The following is a 14,189-nucleotide window of genomic DNA, read 5'->3' on the forward strand; positions in this document are numbered from 1 at the left end:
TACTGGGATACTTTGTCGTCGCTGAAATTTTCCTCAAAGTTAATTGACCGAAAGCTCCTCTCAGTTGCCATGGTATCGCCCACCTACACCATGCGGGGCGAAAACAAAATAAGTGCTGCGATGTAAAATATATGCACATGACCGTGACTAAGCCATAATGGCGATTGGAACCTTTCCCGAACACATTTTTTGGGCCAAACCTTTTTTGTCCATACTACTTTTGTCATGAACAGTCATTATGTTTACCCATACATTCAAAGGTGCGCGATATTATATAAGTGTATGTTTTTATCAGTTGAGGAATTCTGGCTGATATTATATTCGTATTCGGTCACAGTTGACAATGCTCATTCTTAGGTTTAAACTGTTGTGTCGCGAAAGGGGTTGACTGATGTGTGAGGCCGAGGGCGCCCCGTCGCGGCGTGCCTTCCAGACTATCCTTGGTTCAGACTTCTTGTTTATGTATGGTTTGCAGTCGAGTCCCAGGATTTGCAGTTCATTTTCTCGCGATGGATCGTCATTCTTGAGTCCAAAACGTATTGGCTATTCTTTAACATGTTAATCACTGAGTTCACGATAATCACTATATCTCCTCTGTGAATATTTGCTATATATGTGCTTCTTTATTCTTATTCTTCGCACTTGTACCAAAACACTTCTGTGGAATTGCCATGATTAACGATCCACATATCAATACTCCCGTAGTAAAATAAAACGACAAGTTGTACGAGTCAGTCTTGTCAAAAAAGTAACCTGTAAGAAAATAATGGACACTGGGTTTAACAAGTCATGCATGAAACGTCGTCATCATTCTGTAGGAGTATCGTACTAAGTTTAATGTGACGCTGGTGCTGGTGGTACATATGGTGGTGGTAATGGTTATGTTGGCAGTACCGGTGGTGGTGGTGCTTGTGGTGGGCTGGTGCTGGTGGTACCTATGATGGTGGCAATGGTGACGTTGGTTGTACCGATGCTGGTGTTGGTGCTGGTGCTGGTGTTGATGCTAGTGCTGGGGTGGTGCTGGTAATTGCAATGCTGTTAATACTGGTGGTGGTGGTGGTGGTGGTGGTGGTGGTGGTGGTGGTGGTGGTGGTGCATGATGATGACGATGATGATGATGATGGTGGTGGTGGTGGTGGTGGTGGTGGTGGTGGTGGTACATATTGTGGTTGTAATGGTAATGTTGGTAGAAGCGGTGATGGTACAAGTGGTGGTGTTACCGGTGGTGGTGGTGGTGGTGGTGGTGGTGGTGGTGGTGGTGGTGGTGGTGGTGGTGGTGGTAACTGTGGCAGTGGTAAAATGTACACAATCCACTGTTGATATCGATAGAAAAATTACTAGTCTACGTTGTATTTCATACTTTCAGTGGATACGGTGAATAACGACAAAAAATCTTACAAACCATGATAAATCTTATCACCTGGCTGGACAAACATCTGATTAAGGTGGACAAACATCTGATTAAGGTGGACAAACATCCGATTAAGGTTGACAAACACCTTATTAATGTAGCATAAGCTGCGTTTGTAAGGTTTCCCTTATGTGAAAATACTTACAAAAAACTTAGATAAAACTATTGCAGTATTACAGTTTGTGTTCTGACATTGTCAGTACTGTTGATAGCATAGTATAGAGTTCTTGTAAATGTTTTGATATGTATAACAAATTACGGGTCGTTTATAAGTTATATCCTAATACCCGGTTTGAGTTAAGTCACAAGCATGCAGAAACCATGTCATTTATTTCGTCTAGACTTGAGTGACTTCTTCAGTGGATTATTTACCGTTGGTGTTAATGCCGTCATGTGGTTCTTGACAAGTGCTTCGGAATTGAGGACACCCCCCCCCCCCATCCCCAAGTATAAGACCATGAAGTCAGCACGAGCAGAGCATTCATGGACCAGGAGACACCAAGTAGATAGTGATGGGTACCAACTAAAGCATAAAGAGACTAGAGATCTACACAAGAAGTGGTGGGAGGCAATTTATATCCGAAAGGAGAAGCTTACAATGAACTGAGATGGGGGTTGCAGCTGTACGACAAGGTGCTCCATTCCGAAGCACTTGTCAATAACCAAGTGATGCCATTACCTACAACAAATTTGATAAAATATGCATTCACTAACCTGATAATGGTGGACCGGTAAGGAATCCGAAACCGCTAACGAAGATTGCAATACCAAAGCCCTCTGACATCCTCTCAACGCCAACAACCTGTTTTATACACACCGGATCCAAAGCCGAAAACATTCCACGGCCTACTCCCATCACGGCCGATATTGATACCAACAATATATAAGAGTTCGATGATGGTACAGCGGCTGATGCAACACCAAACAAAGCAACTCCTAAACAGTGTGTGTATATTCGCCCGTCTTCAACGCCACAGCAGTCCAAAAGGAAACCAGTCGCTATGGACGTGATACAAGTTACAATGCCCATCGTGGACAGTAAGAATGATGCATCTACTCCACCCGTTCCTTTTCTGATTGCTGCATCGACAAAGTGGCAAAATACTATGCTTGTACCAAGAGAATACAAAAAGTAATATATCAATAATGCAATGATTAAAGGAGTGTCTTTGAAAAGTGAAACCATTGCATTTTGACGTCGGTCTCTTATTTTTCCGTCCTCTTTTACACCAGCATGTTTACTCTTGTCATCAAGTTGTCTCGCGCCATCTACCAGTGCATCTTCCGACGATATATTCGCGTCTTCAGTCTTATTGTCACAGGTTTTGCTACTGTTGTCGTCCACAGTTGAATCCATTTTGACTTCTTTATCTCTTTCGTCAACGTCTGTAATCAGGTGTATTGGTCTGAGAAGCGCTGCACAAACACACATATTGGCCGAAATGGATGCAAATACCATCAATGTACCTCTCCAACCATAATGATCAAGTAGAAACTGACAAAGTGGTGGCATTACAAATGCTCCAACACCTTGACCTGAAAGTGACAAACTGCTTGCAATGACGTAGCGTTTTTTAAAGTAACGTCCCAGTGACACCATTGTTGGCATAAGGACCAGCCCAAATGAACTACCTGAAATGAAAGAAATAGTCATCATGCGCGTTCTATGCTGATGGTTTTGATGGTGGTGTGAGAATGACAACAACGGATGTCATTGCTGGTGCTGGTGGTGCAGTGGAATGATGAGTATGGTGGTGGTGGGTGTGGTGGTGGTGGTGGTGGTGGTGGTGGTGGTTTTCACTGTTACAACCGTTCTCATGTGACCTTTACGCTTGAAGTTCGATGGACTGTGACAGGGCCTCATCGAGCAAGCGATTGTCGACAATTTGTCGTGGATGACTTTTGAACTTCCGTAAGGGAAGACTTTAATTTAGGGATGAAAAGTACTTGTCTGTCTGTCTGTCTATCTATCTGTCTGTGTCATCGTTTTCTCAAAAACGGCTGGCTCAAATCAAACAAAATTTAGTGCACATACACTTTTCAAATTCAATTAAGGGAGCCTTCAGTATTTACAAGGGGGAGGGCCAGTCATATTTTGCATTACAATATTTGGGGGAGGGTCACATTTTACAATCCATAGTTTTGTGACCAAATTGAATATTCAATTATTGTAAATTTGTTCTGTGTGTTTTGAGATGTAAACGTGACATGAGCACTCAACGAGTACTTTACATGCCAAAATACAAAAATAAAAATACACATATTGTAAGAAATTGTTTAATAAAATGATGCATGTTGTTGAGTGTACCATCTCACCTTATCACTCACACTGCCCGTGAATGTTGTTGTTAAAATATGACGGTGATGGTAGCAGTGATGTTTTTTAATGTTTGTTACACTACAACCATTGCAGGAGTTATATAGAAACGCCTGTGATCAGAACATCGTTTTATCAGTGGTGCACAATGAAAACTGTCTTTGAGGGTACCGAAAAAAAGTCTACTTCTTATCACTACCAAACTGACAAACACTGATACAAAAATCAACACCGGGTCCCCTAGGTTCACGCGACTCTCTTATAAGTTTGTTTATTCTGTGAAAGTTAGTCATGTTGTAACACAAAATTTGAGTGTAAGCTCATAGAGTAATTATGAATTTTGCACTAAAAGTTGAATTCTATTGTTAATATGCTTTAACATAGACCATATCCATCAATGGTCTATGAATTCACCAATTTCACAAAATGTTGTCCACACACTCTTTCCTGTAGTGACATGGACATTTTCTCCGCTACCCTTGAAAAACTGCCAACACACTCCTGACCAGTTGTTTTGTCACATCCACAGACTTTCAATTCTGTAACTATTTGTTAACGATCGAAAGTCTTCATTTAGGCTTTTCCATATTGAAATAGACGACGGCTACTTGAAGGTTTCATCATTACCGTATTACAGAAAAGTCGGCTGATTGCATATTTAATATGATCTACATGTTGGTGTCAGATCACCGATTGGTTTGAAGGTACATACATGATAAAGTGTGGAGTAGCAGTGAGAAAAATCACATTTCATGTCCGAATAGCCTTGTTTCAATATTAAAGTCACTCTATATTGTAAATTATCATCAAAATTGTATTAATAATTGTAAAAAGCTAAACATTAATTAATAAATTGGTAGTCGATATGGTCAAACGAAAAGTTTTAGCACCCATTTCAGTGATGAACAATTATCCTGTGTAGGCTGTTAGTCCTGCTTGCATACGGAGCTGAGTAAGTCGGTCCATCATTCTCCGTCATGGTGTTGAGTGGAACGCGTGCACCTGCAAGCAGGACTAGTATCTTGTCAGAACCAACAGACGACACATACGGTTGCCTTTTATGGAAGCCTGGAGGGGACATTTGCATAGAGCAAAATGTTAAAAATTATCTCGTTATCTCGACTTACTATCTCTTTATCTCGACTTACTATGTTGTTATCTCGATACACTATCTCGTTAACTTGACATAGCTATCTCGTTATCTCGACTTACTATGTCGTTATCTCGACATAGCTATCTCGTTATCTCAACATAGCTATCTTGTTATCTCGACATAGCTATCTCGTTATCGAACTTACACTAATAATGCACCCAAACTGACAAACGCACTTGTCTATTTTACTATTAGTTATCATATACTACTACAGGGTACCTTGTCACGATTGAAAATGTACAGATGGGCAGTTAAACATACATGTTATAAAACAAACAAACTTTATAACCAAAGGAGTGAGCAAATAACAGACTGAGTACATTGATTGCACTCTGCATAAAGATAAACACTCAAGGTTGGATGGTCTAGATGTTCACTATGATGTCAGACACAGTTCCCTATCTATAAATTAGGCACTGCATGCATACATATACCTCCAAACTTGTACACATAGTGTCTGTGCTTGGCTGGTTTAGTTTATAAAGGATATATTAGCTGACACTGTGTGTCTAACGTAACATAAGGTGCAATTTAGTCCTTCGATATCCTTTTATTGTGTATCAGCAAATTTTCCTTTTTCACCGGTAACAAAGATTGCCAATTCGGCGCCAGCCATTTAAAGCTCACATGTTGTGCTTGTTGTGTGCGTTGAGTGGGACTCGCCACCACACCTGCACTGGACAATCCCTTCACTTCACTCAAATATCCTGTTGTTTAAGGGAGGGAGATATTCCAGACCTATGGTGCATTATTTGTCAAGACTCTTTATGTCTTTGTCTAAGGTCCTTGACCTTGTCCTGTACACTCTGGTGGAAGGTACAGGCTTTGGGTCATACTTATAAATCCATTCATACAAAAATGATATATATATTAAAAACAACAGAGGTCAGTTTGGACTGGCCACGAGAGGGCGCACGACAAGGTCGAAGACCTTACCATGCCTTGACGCGGACGCATACACCACACTCATAACTATTTCCGTGACCTCTTTGATCTTGATCCAATCATTTGATGTTTTACACTTTATTGCGAGGTTGATTGATAAAACAGTCAACAACAATCTCTTCTTTTGAACGGAGCATCAGCCAGCCCTGCCATTTGGTAGATTTGTCCATATAGCTGGGTAGATGAAAGTTTGCAAAAATGGAAGAGATCTTTTGAAGTGTGTGGATTTCGGGGGGAAAAGTGTTTTTTTGGTGAAAGGTCAATTACTCTAAAATTAATGGGCTGGTTTTGCTGAAATTTGCCAAGGAAGTTTCTTAGCTATGTCGAGATAATGAGATAGTATATCATGATAACGACATAATAAGTCGAGATAACGAGATAATTTTTAACATTTTGCTCTACTCAAATGTCCCCTTCGGCTTCCATAGCCTTTCTATTGGAGTGGCATTGATCCGGTTCTTCTGCAATACTCAGATGATTTCTGTCATTTCGATTTCAAAATCCGTTCAAGAGAATTCGAAAAGGACTTTACACAAGCGGAGTTGCTACAATACAAACTCCACGATCACATCTGTTGTAAGTATTCATTGCAGACTTGAATGCCGTGTATATGTTTTGTTGTATTGTCATGTGTGTGTTGACGATTTTTAGCCCAAAACTCAACTTATAATCTATACACTGAAAGTTTATTTTTAGGACCAGACAGACTATTACATTGCATTATACAAGCTTACACTCAAATGTTATGTTACGACATGACAAACTTTCACAGACACAGACAAACTGATAAAAGAGTCGCGTGAACCCCGGCCCAGACAAATACATGTATGTGCATGAACCTACATCAGAGGGGCCCGGTGTTGGTTTTGTACCAATATTTGTCAGTTTGATAGTGATAAGAAGTAGACTTTTTTCTTTCTGATCACAGGCGTTTCTATATAACTCCTGCAATGGTAGTATATGTACAAATATTGCCTTCTAATACAGAGTCAAAATCATTTAATTTGTATGTATACAATAGGAATATTGATTAACGTTCAGTATATGCAAATATCATGGGGAGGGTCACGTTTTACAAAATAGGATAATGGGGAGGTTCACTTTTTACGAATGGAGAATGGGGGAGGGTCGTGTTATTCTTAACAGACCATGTGTGATTTCCTCCGCCCCCTGAAAATACTGAAGGCTCCCTAAATGTTGTACATACTTCAAACATAACTAATTGCATATGTTCTACTGCATTCCAAATTTCATTGTGCGTAGGAACGAAAATCTAATGAGTTTGCCCTATAGGAAGGCATTGACTTTAAATCTGGTTTATTACTGATAGCACATCCGACAATCACTTCAAATGCAAATCTAGAAATTTGTTTATTCAAGTTCAATTTGGCTACCGAATTATCCTACATGAAATTATTATGTTACCTCACCCTTACCGACTTCTCGTTATTGGTTCTCAAATTCATATTGTTGTTGTTGCTGTCGTTGTCGTCGTCGTCGATTTTACAATGTTTACATTGATTACTTACCTGCAAAAATTCCTAGACTGATATACAAATAAATCACACCATTAGCAAAAGAACTTGCAAGGAATGACAAAAATGATAGTGCGCCACCGCAAATGGCAACTTTACGGAAACCATATTTCTTTGAAAGAAATGCCCCAATTAAACCTAAAAGGAACAGAGAAGATATCAAAGATCAAAGCAATGCAACAACAGAGACATGATGCATTCTAAAAGATAATGCCGTTTATTTATGCAGTAAACTTTAGTGTACGTAGCCCCTTTTCCCTTCCGTATGGGAAGGTTATGTTTTAGTTATGTTTGTCTGTGCGTGTGTCTGTCTGTGTGTCTGTCTGTCTGTATGTCTATGTCATCGTTTTCTCAACAACAACTTGCTCTATCCAAAGCAAATTTGCTACACATAGCTATAGTTTGTAGAGTAATGGCTAGAACTGATGAGGTTTTGGTAAACATCCTATGAATATTGATGACTGGTATTTGCATGAATAATACTTTTTGATAATTAGGCAATATCTTAATAATGTATGCTGTAAAATTCATGCTATGTAACTACATTGCTGTAAACAGAGTGCATCTGTTGTCTTAAGCTTGCTGATATAGCTTTCACCCTCATAAGTCATTTGCACAATTAATTCTTTTTAATAATTAGGCTATAACTTAACAATGCACAAACTTACGTGAAATTTAAGGCATGCATTATAAGACCCAGCCTTATTACTAAAAATCATGATTTATGCAAATTCCTCATTAGCAGTTATAGACTGTTTACCAAAACCTAAATAATTACAATCAGTAGTAGCCATTACCCTAAAGAACATGTGTAAACATTCTGTATAGTATGGGAAGGTTATGCCTGCATCTGTCTGTCTGTCTGTATGTGAACACAATATCTCAAAAACTACATATTGCATCAATTCTAGTGAACTTGCTACATATATTCCTTTTGCTAATTATAAGAACTGGATATCTTTTGATGAACATTCAATGAAAGTTGTGTCATTTATATAATTAATGATCTTTAGTAATTAGGCTACCAATTAAATATAATTTGGTATACACATAGATAACAAGGCACTTGTTAATGTAGCTTTTGATTTCATGAGCAATTTGCATAATTAATTAATTTTGATAATTAGGCACTATCCCAGTTAAGAAATGGAATGTCAAATTTAATACAATTTGGTACATACATTGACGAATACAAAATGCAAGCATCCCATAATAAATCTTATTGGCGTAGCTTTTGACTTTGATATGTCATTTTGATAATTAATGATGTTAAGGTAATTAGGCAATATCTTATGATATAAAAGCACACATGTCCGATATCACTTGATGATGTAGATTTTAAAGAATATTATCATTATTCTTATAATTTCATGTAATACATGCATTGATGATAGCAAAGGATATGTACGTTGTAATATCCTTACAGAAGGCATTTAGATTACATCTGGCAATTGGATTACAATGAGAGACATACTAAATAAATATGGTCGCTCTTATGGAATTTTTCTTGCCAGTTCAAACATGATTATTTGATTTATTATATTTCTAAATGTCAAGTTAATATTCTTCTCCAATATCGTGGAATGGATAAGTGACATAATCATTTACTGTATGATACAAGCATGAACATTAGCATTGAGTGTACTCGGAAATACGAGTCGTTTATATTTTCCTATTATCAATATTACAAACACACACACATACATACATATATATATATATATATATATATATATATATATATATATATATATATATATATATATATATATATATATATATATATATATATATATATATATATATATATCCAATGTCCTGTTCATGAAAAAAGAGTCATCGCCGCCGCCATGACTGTAGTTGGCGTCGACAGTCCAAACTTTTTGTTATTCAAAATATTAAGGGCGGGCGAAAATAACAAGTTTTTAATGAAAATTTGGGTCGCTCGGGTAACGAAAAACATAATTTGTCACGCTAATGAAAACATTTTACCCGTTGCTGATAACAATTCAAAACTTAATGTAGTCACATGACATGAATGATTCAAACAAAGGATTCGTTTATCAAATGTAAATATTTCTGTTCATCACTGTCAGAAAACCAGGACAATTTTTTAACGACCGTTATAATGTTTTAACCGTAAGGTGTTTTATTTCGGAAGGGGTTCACATTGATGTAATTTTGACCTGTAAGTATCAGTAAATTACCAGAATAGCCATTATCCGTATTGTGATCGAACATGTGACTGGTACGGTTATCGCCATTTTATATTCCCTTTATTTCATAAACGATGTTGCCATGGTATCATCAGTCACCATTCACAATTTACAAGTTAATATTCGACTTTAATCTAATATAATATAGAGGCCAATTGGACTGGGTACAGGTTACTGTCCTGAAGTGTTTATCATCAGCTTGTTTTCAACGCTGCAGAGTGAGGGGGTGAGAGAGAGGGTCAAGGTCACATCAGCACATAATACCTTGACAAGCTGAACCTAACAAATCAATGGCGTATTTCATCTTGATATAGTAAACAAAACGCTATACAAGACAAGCACGTTTTTTCAAACACATGCGGTAATGTTGATTTTTTGTACATTTATGTTGGCTTCTAGTAGATACCTTTTTATGTTTAATAAACATCCACTTACCCGCGCTAAAATTAGCGGCAGTAAACACAGAAATGATTCCAGATGTCACAGCGCTGCCTGCCTCGAAATAGTCAAGGAATTTTACGTATACAACCGTCATTGCTGCTTCACTGCCTCGCATTAAGAACGTTACGAAGAAAGATGCGACCACTATTAGCCATCCCCATCCTCCGTCGGGGGAATCTACCACCCTCGGTTGCTGACGAGAGTTCGTCATGTTTACGTGATCGAAATACCAATACAGTCTATATCAGCAAACTGACATTGTGTACACACATACGCAGTGACAGTTAAAACATCATATGCCATGACCCAAATACGATTCGAAATATGTGATGTCTAGGGTCAATCATATTGACATAACTATGTATATGAAGATAACGTAGTGAAAAATCGGAACACGGTCGTCAGGAACTAGACTATTTTGACCGTAACGTGTTGGAGAGACCCAGGGTGATAGCCTCTGCACATTAACTATGATTGACCCTACTCATGTGACCACAGGGGGTTCAGGCTCAGTTTAATAGTTATATTTGCAACAACAACAAGCAAACAAACAAACAAACAAACAAACAAACAAACAAACAAACAAACAAACAAACAAACAAACAAACAGCAACATATAAATACTGACAAACCACGAGTATAAAGTTGGTCTCAGATTCAGAATCAGATTCACATTGAAAGACAATATAGTGGCTTAGCTCTAACTCTACAGCGCCCTCTGTTGCATAAGATAAACCACACGTTTGTCCTCTATAACACTTGGGAAACTCCACTGTCTATGATTTGACTCAGATTTATGTTCTCACACTATAGCTGAAAGTAAAAACATCACAAAATCTAAGGTGAAGTATACCTCTAACATTTCTACTGACTTGTTTCAAATGGGAGATAATTCATCCTTTTAGAGAGAGAGAGAGAGAGAGAGAGAGAGAGAGAGAGAGAGAGAGAGAGAGAGAGAGAGAGAGAGAGAGAGAGAGAGAGGGAGAGGGGGGGCGGGGACAGACAGACAGACTATGAAACAGTCAGTATTGTATATCAGGCAACTATATATTGCAGAATAAAGATGACATTTAAGTAAGGAACTAGAACACAATCAACAGATTTAACAAGTTATTGACCATTGAGTCCAGTCGGTTTCCAAACCATGCAACTTCCGTTCCCTCTGAGACTTTTTCTCTTTTGTTGCTCCAATCAAAATGATCGGTTTTGAGTTCAAGGTTTTATAATTAATTTTTTGAAGACTTTTTTTGAACAATTTATCTGACATAGCAACATCTTTTTCTGTTTGATGAATCTTGAGTTGCTTACTTATTGAAATGTTTTCAGCTACCCCAACGGGATACACTACACAGATTTGACCTTCAAATTACTACAGCGCCATCTATGGCATAAGCTTGCAAAACCGGTTAAAGTTGCATTACAATACATACTTGCATGTCATTTACATTGTATTGATGTTGTCGTAACAGCTTTGGTGGAAAAAAATAGTCTATTGAGCGACACGCTATTGTCAAAGTTAGAAAGATGTAGATTAGCCCTTGAAGGTATTAAGCCTGTTTTGTTTTCAAAATAAAACCATTCGCGTTTCCGTGTCTATTTGTTAACTGCGTCGACAGAAGGCAAGAGAGTCATGTCTGTTCGATTGATATCATAGTCACCGTACGTAGAAGAGTTTGAAAGCATTATTTCTGCCGGCAACTTCGTCCATGCCAAACAGTACAACATGGCAGCGCAATCGCAGCATATGCTTGTTCGGTTTCCATGGTTTACCTTTCCATGTGAGTATAAGCCATTTTTATGACACGGGAACATTAGTTTAAAAGATATATAGGTTGCATGTTGCAATACCATAGGTTCATCCTCAAACCCCTTCTTTTAGTAGTCAGCTGAGTTTCATTGCAGCATTTCAGTTTGGATAAGATGTGTGAACGAAAAGCTATCAGGTGCAATTGCTATACGAGGCTTATTCTCTCTCCACTCCTCTCCAAGGTCAACTTTCACTTCTGTGATCTGAAGTCATCAGCAAACACAAAGTCAGTGTTTTGTTTTGACAGACTAACATAATATGTGCATGGTAAGACAATCAGATTTGCATCTTGAAGGAAACTCGAAGGTAAAACTAACAATATACCCTGATGACTAAAAAGATATGCAACGTTTTACAACTTTACAACTTTGTCATCCTACCTCTGATTGTGTACTGAAACCATGCTGTACGCATACATGTTGCAATACAATACAATAGAGACCTTTTATGACATGTAGCAAAAGCCAGTCTGTTACAAGAAGTGATTTTGTCGGCATTTTTCAATTTGTTTTTGTTATGTTTGTTCTTGAATTTGTACGTGGCCAAACTAAAACATGAAACTCCGCTTTAGCAGTGGCGTGTTCTTATAATTGACATTTATTGAAACAAAATGCATTCTTTATAACAAAGAAAGTGTTGGGTAACATTACATTATGTTTAGATACATATATAAATGATCATTTTGTTTATGTTACTCTACTCAGTGGATATTTCGTTACATAATACATACACTCATAAAAATGTCTTTCAAATGCCCCTCAGAAGTGCCGATTCGCCAAAGTAAGCACATGCATTAATGTTTTGGCAATTTGAGTTAATTAAACTTTCTTTTATAATTACGTGTTCAGCAATATACAAATCAAAAAGTACACAACAGTGTTTAGTTCTACATGTTCCTTCTAATAACCAGATATAATTAGGTACCGAATGCCTCACGCAAGGACATATTAAAATGTTTTAACTGTGAGTGTGACAAGTTGACAAAAAAGTCGACAAAACCATGTCTTGTAGAACACTCAGTGATGTCACCCAAGAATTTATTTGGTAGCTGTGGTCTTCATTGCAAATTATATCTCATACTGGTTTTGTTAAGACTGAAAACTAATTATTATTTGAAAAAAAAAACCGCATTATCTGTTTGGTTATCGCGTTGCATTGTTAGTTTTAACTTTCGAGTCTCCTTCAAGATGCAAATTTGATTGTCTTCTCATCCTCATATTATGTTAGTCTGTCAAAATAACACGCTAGACGTGTTTGCTGATACAAGCTCTGTCTTCTCAGGAGGGAAATCTGTCCTTGGAGAAAGATTAACCTTGCACACCAATCATACTAAGCATTAACTGAAATTGAGAGGTTGACATGTATCTTGCATACATTACATGATGATTTGCATACCTACAGTTTCAACTTTGATGATATATTATCAATTGTTGCTTACAATTTTAATTTAATATGCTGGATAACTACATTATATCATAACTCATATGTCGTATACGCATGATGGGTGTGGCATGCATCTTAAATGACTAATTTGCATAATTAATGATTACTGATTAATTACCAGTTAGATGAGTCATCATGAATGGTTTCTCAGATTTTCATCTTTAACTTGGGGTATACATTGATGATATCATTCTTGACTCATAAGTCTTATCAATTTTACTGATGTGGCTTGCACTTTCTATATAAGAAATTAGTTTATACATTGTACATACTACAAAACAACGAAACAATACATTCCATTAGATGTGGTCATTTTTGGCAAAAAAATATAGATACCTTCACAGCCTGGTCATTTAGACGAATATAAAAACATAGTTTAAAATCGCCATTTGGAAGGCATTCATTTTACGTCCGGTTGTGTAGTTTTTCTATGCCTGAGTACACCCCTGAGGTGCTGAGACATCTTAGCATGTTGGAACCTAGCCTATTTGTATGGCTTTACCCAGTCGTACTTGTCTGTGGGCTGCAGTGTACGTGACTCTACTTTGACTGTTGTCATGAGAGCGACAGTGACAACAGTCAGAATCGATTCACGGACCCACCATGGCATGCAAGTAGGGCTAGTTGGGTTGTAACACATTCAAATACATGTGACTTGACAGTGTAGTTTCCTCTGCGCCCGTTCGTGTCCGTGCCATCTTGTACTGGCAGTCCTGACTGTCAGTGTTCCTATTGGCCAAGTCGATGGTTAGACTGTCGACAGTCGCTAGCGCCTTTTTCCCCTACGTTTTATCTAAACTTACGGCGCTCCGATCCGGCGCAATACTACTATAATCGCATACTGATATCGAGGGCCGATATGGTTACTCAAATAAGTGACCCAATCGGTGTAGCCAAAGGAGTTTGCCATTGTCCCAATTT

At 37.9% G+C, this 14,189-nt stretch overlaps 2 protein-coding genes across 2 annotated transcripts; both read right to left on the bottom strand.

The window, feature by feature from the left end:
- On the bottom strand, window positions 1–2,214 carry LOC144453798 (monocarboxylate transporter 9-like). Its single transcript, XM_078145159.1, has 2 exons — window positions 2,126–2,214; window positions 1–753 (listed from the first exon to the last, which is right to left on the bottom strand). Exons 1-2 carry the CDS (start codon window positions 2,193–2,195, stop codon window positions 608–610), a joined length of 216 nt encoding a protein of 71 aa, XP_078001285.1. The 5' UTR covers window positions 2,196–2,214; the 3' UTR covers window positions 1–607.
- Window positions 2,215–2,464: 250 nt separating this feature from the next.
- Window positions 2,465–10,229, bottom strand: LOC144443731 (monocarboxylate transporter 13-like). The gene is made up of 4 exons (XM_078133276.1): window positions 10,013–10,229; window positions 7,356–7,499; window positions 2,640–3,043; window positions 2,465–2,515 (listed from the first exon to the last, which is right to left on the bottom strand). The coding sequence occupies exons 1-4, from the start codon at window positions 10,227–10,229 to the stop codon at window positions 2,465–2,467; spliced, it is 816 nt and encodes a 271-aa protein (XP_077989402.1).
- Window positions 10,230–14,189: the final 3,960 nt, after the last annotated feature.

The sequence above is a fragment of the Glandiceps talaboti genome, chromosome 2 (assembly GCF_964340395.1).
Source record: "Glandiceps talaboti chromosome 2, keGlaTala1.1, whole genome shotgun sequence".
Classification (NCBI taxonomy): domain Eukaryota; kingdom Metazoa; phylum Hemichordata; class Enteropneusta; family Spengelidae; genus Glandiceps; species Glandiceps talaboti.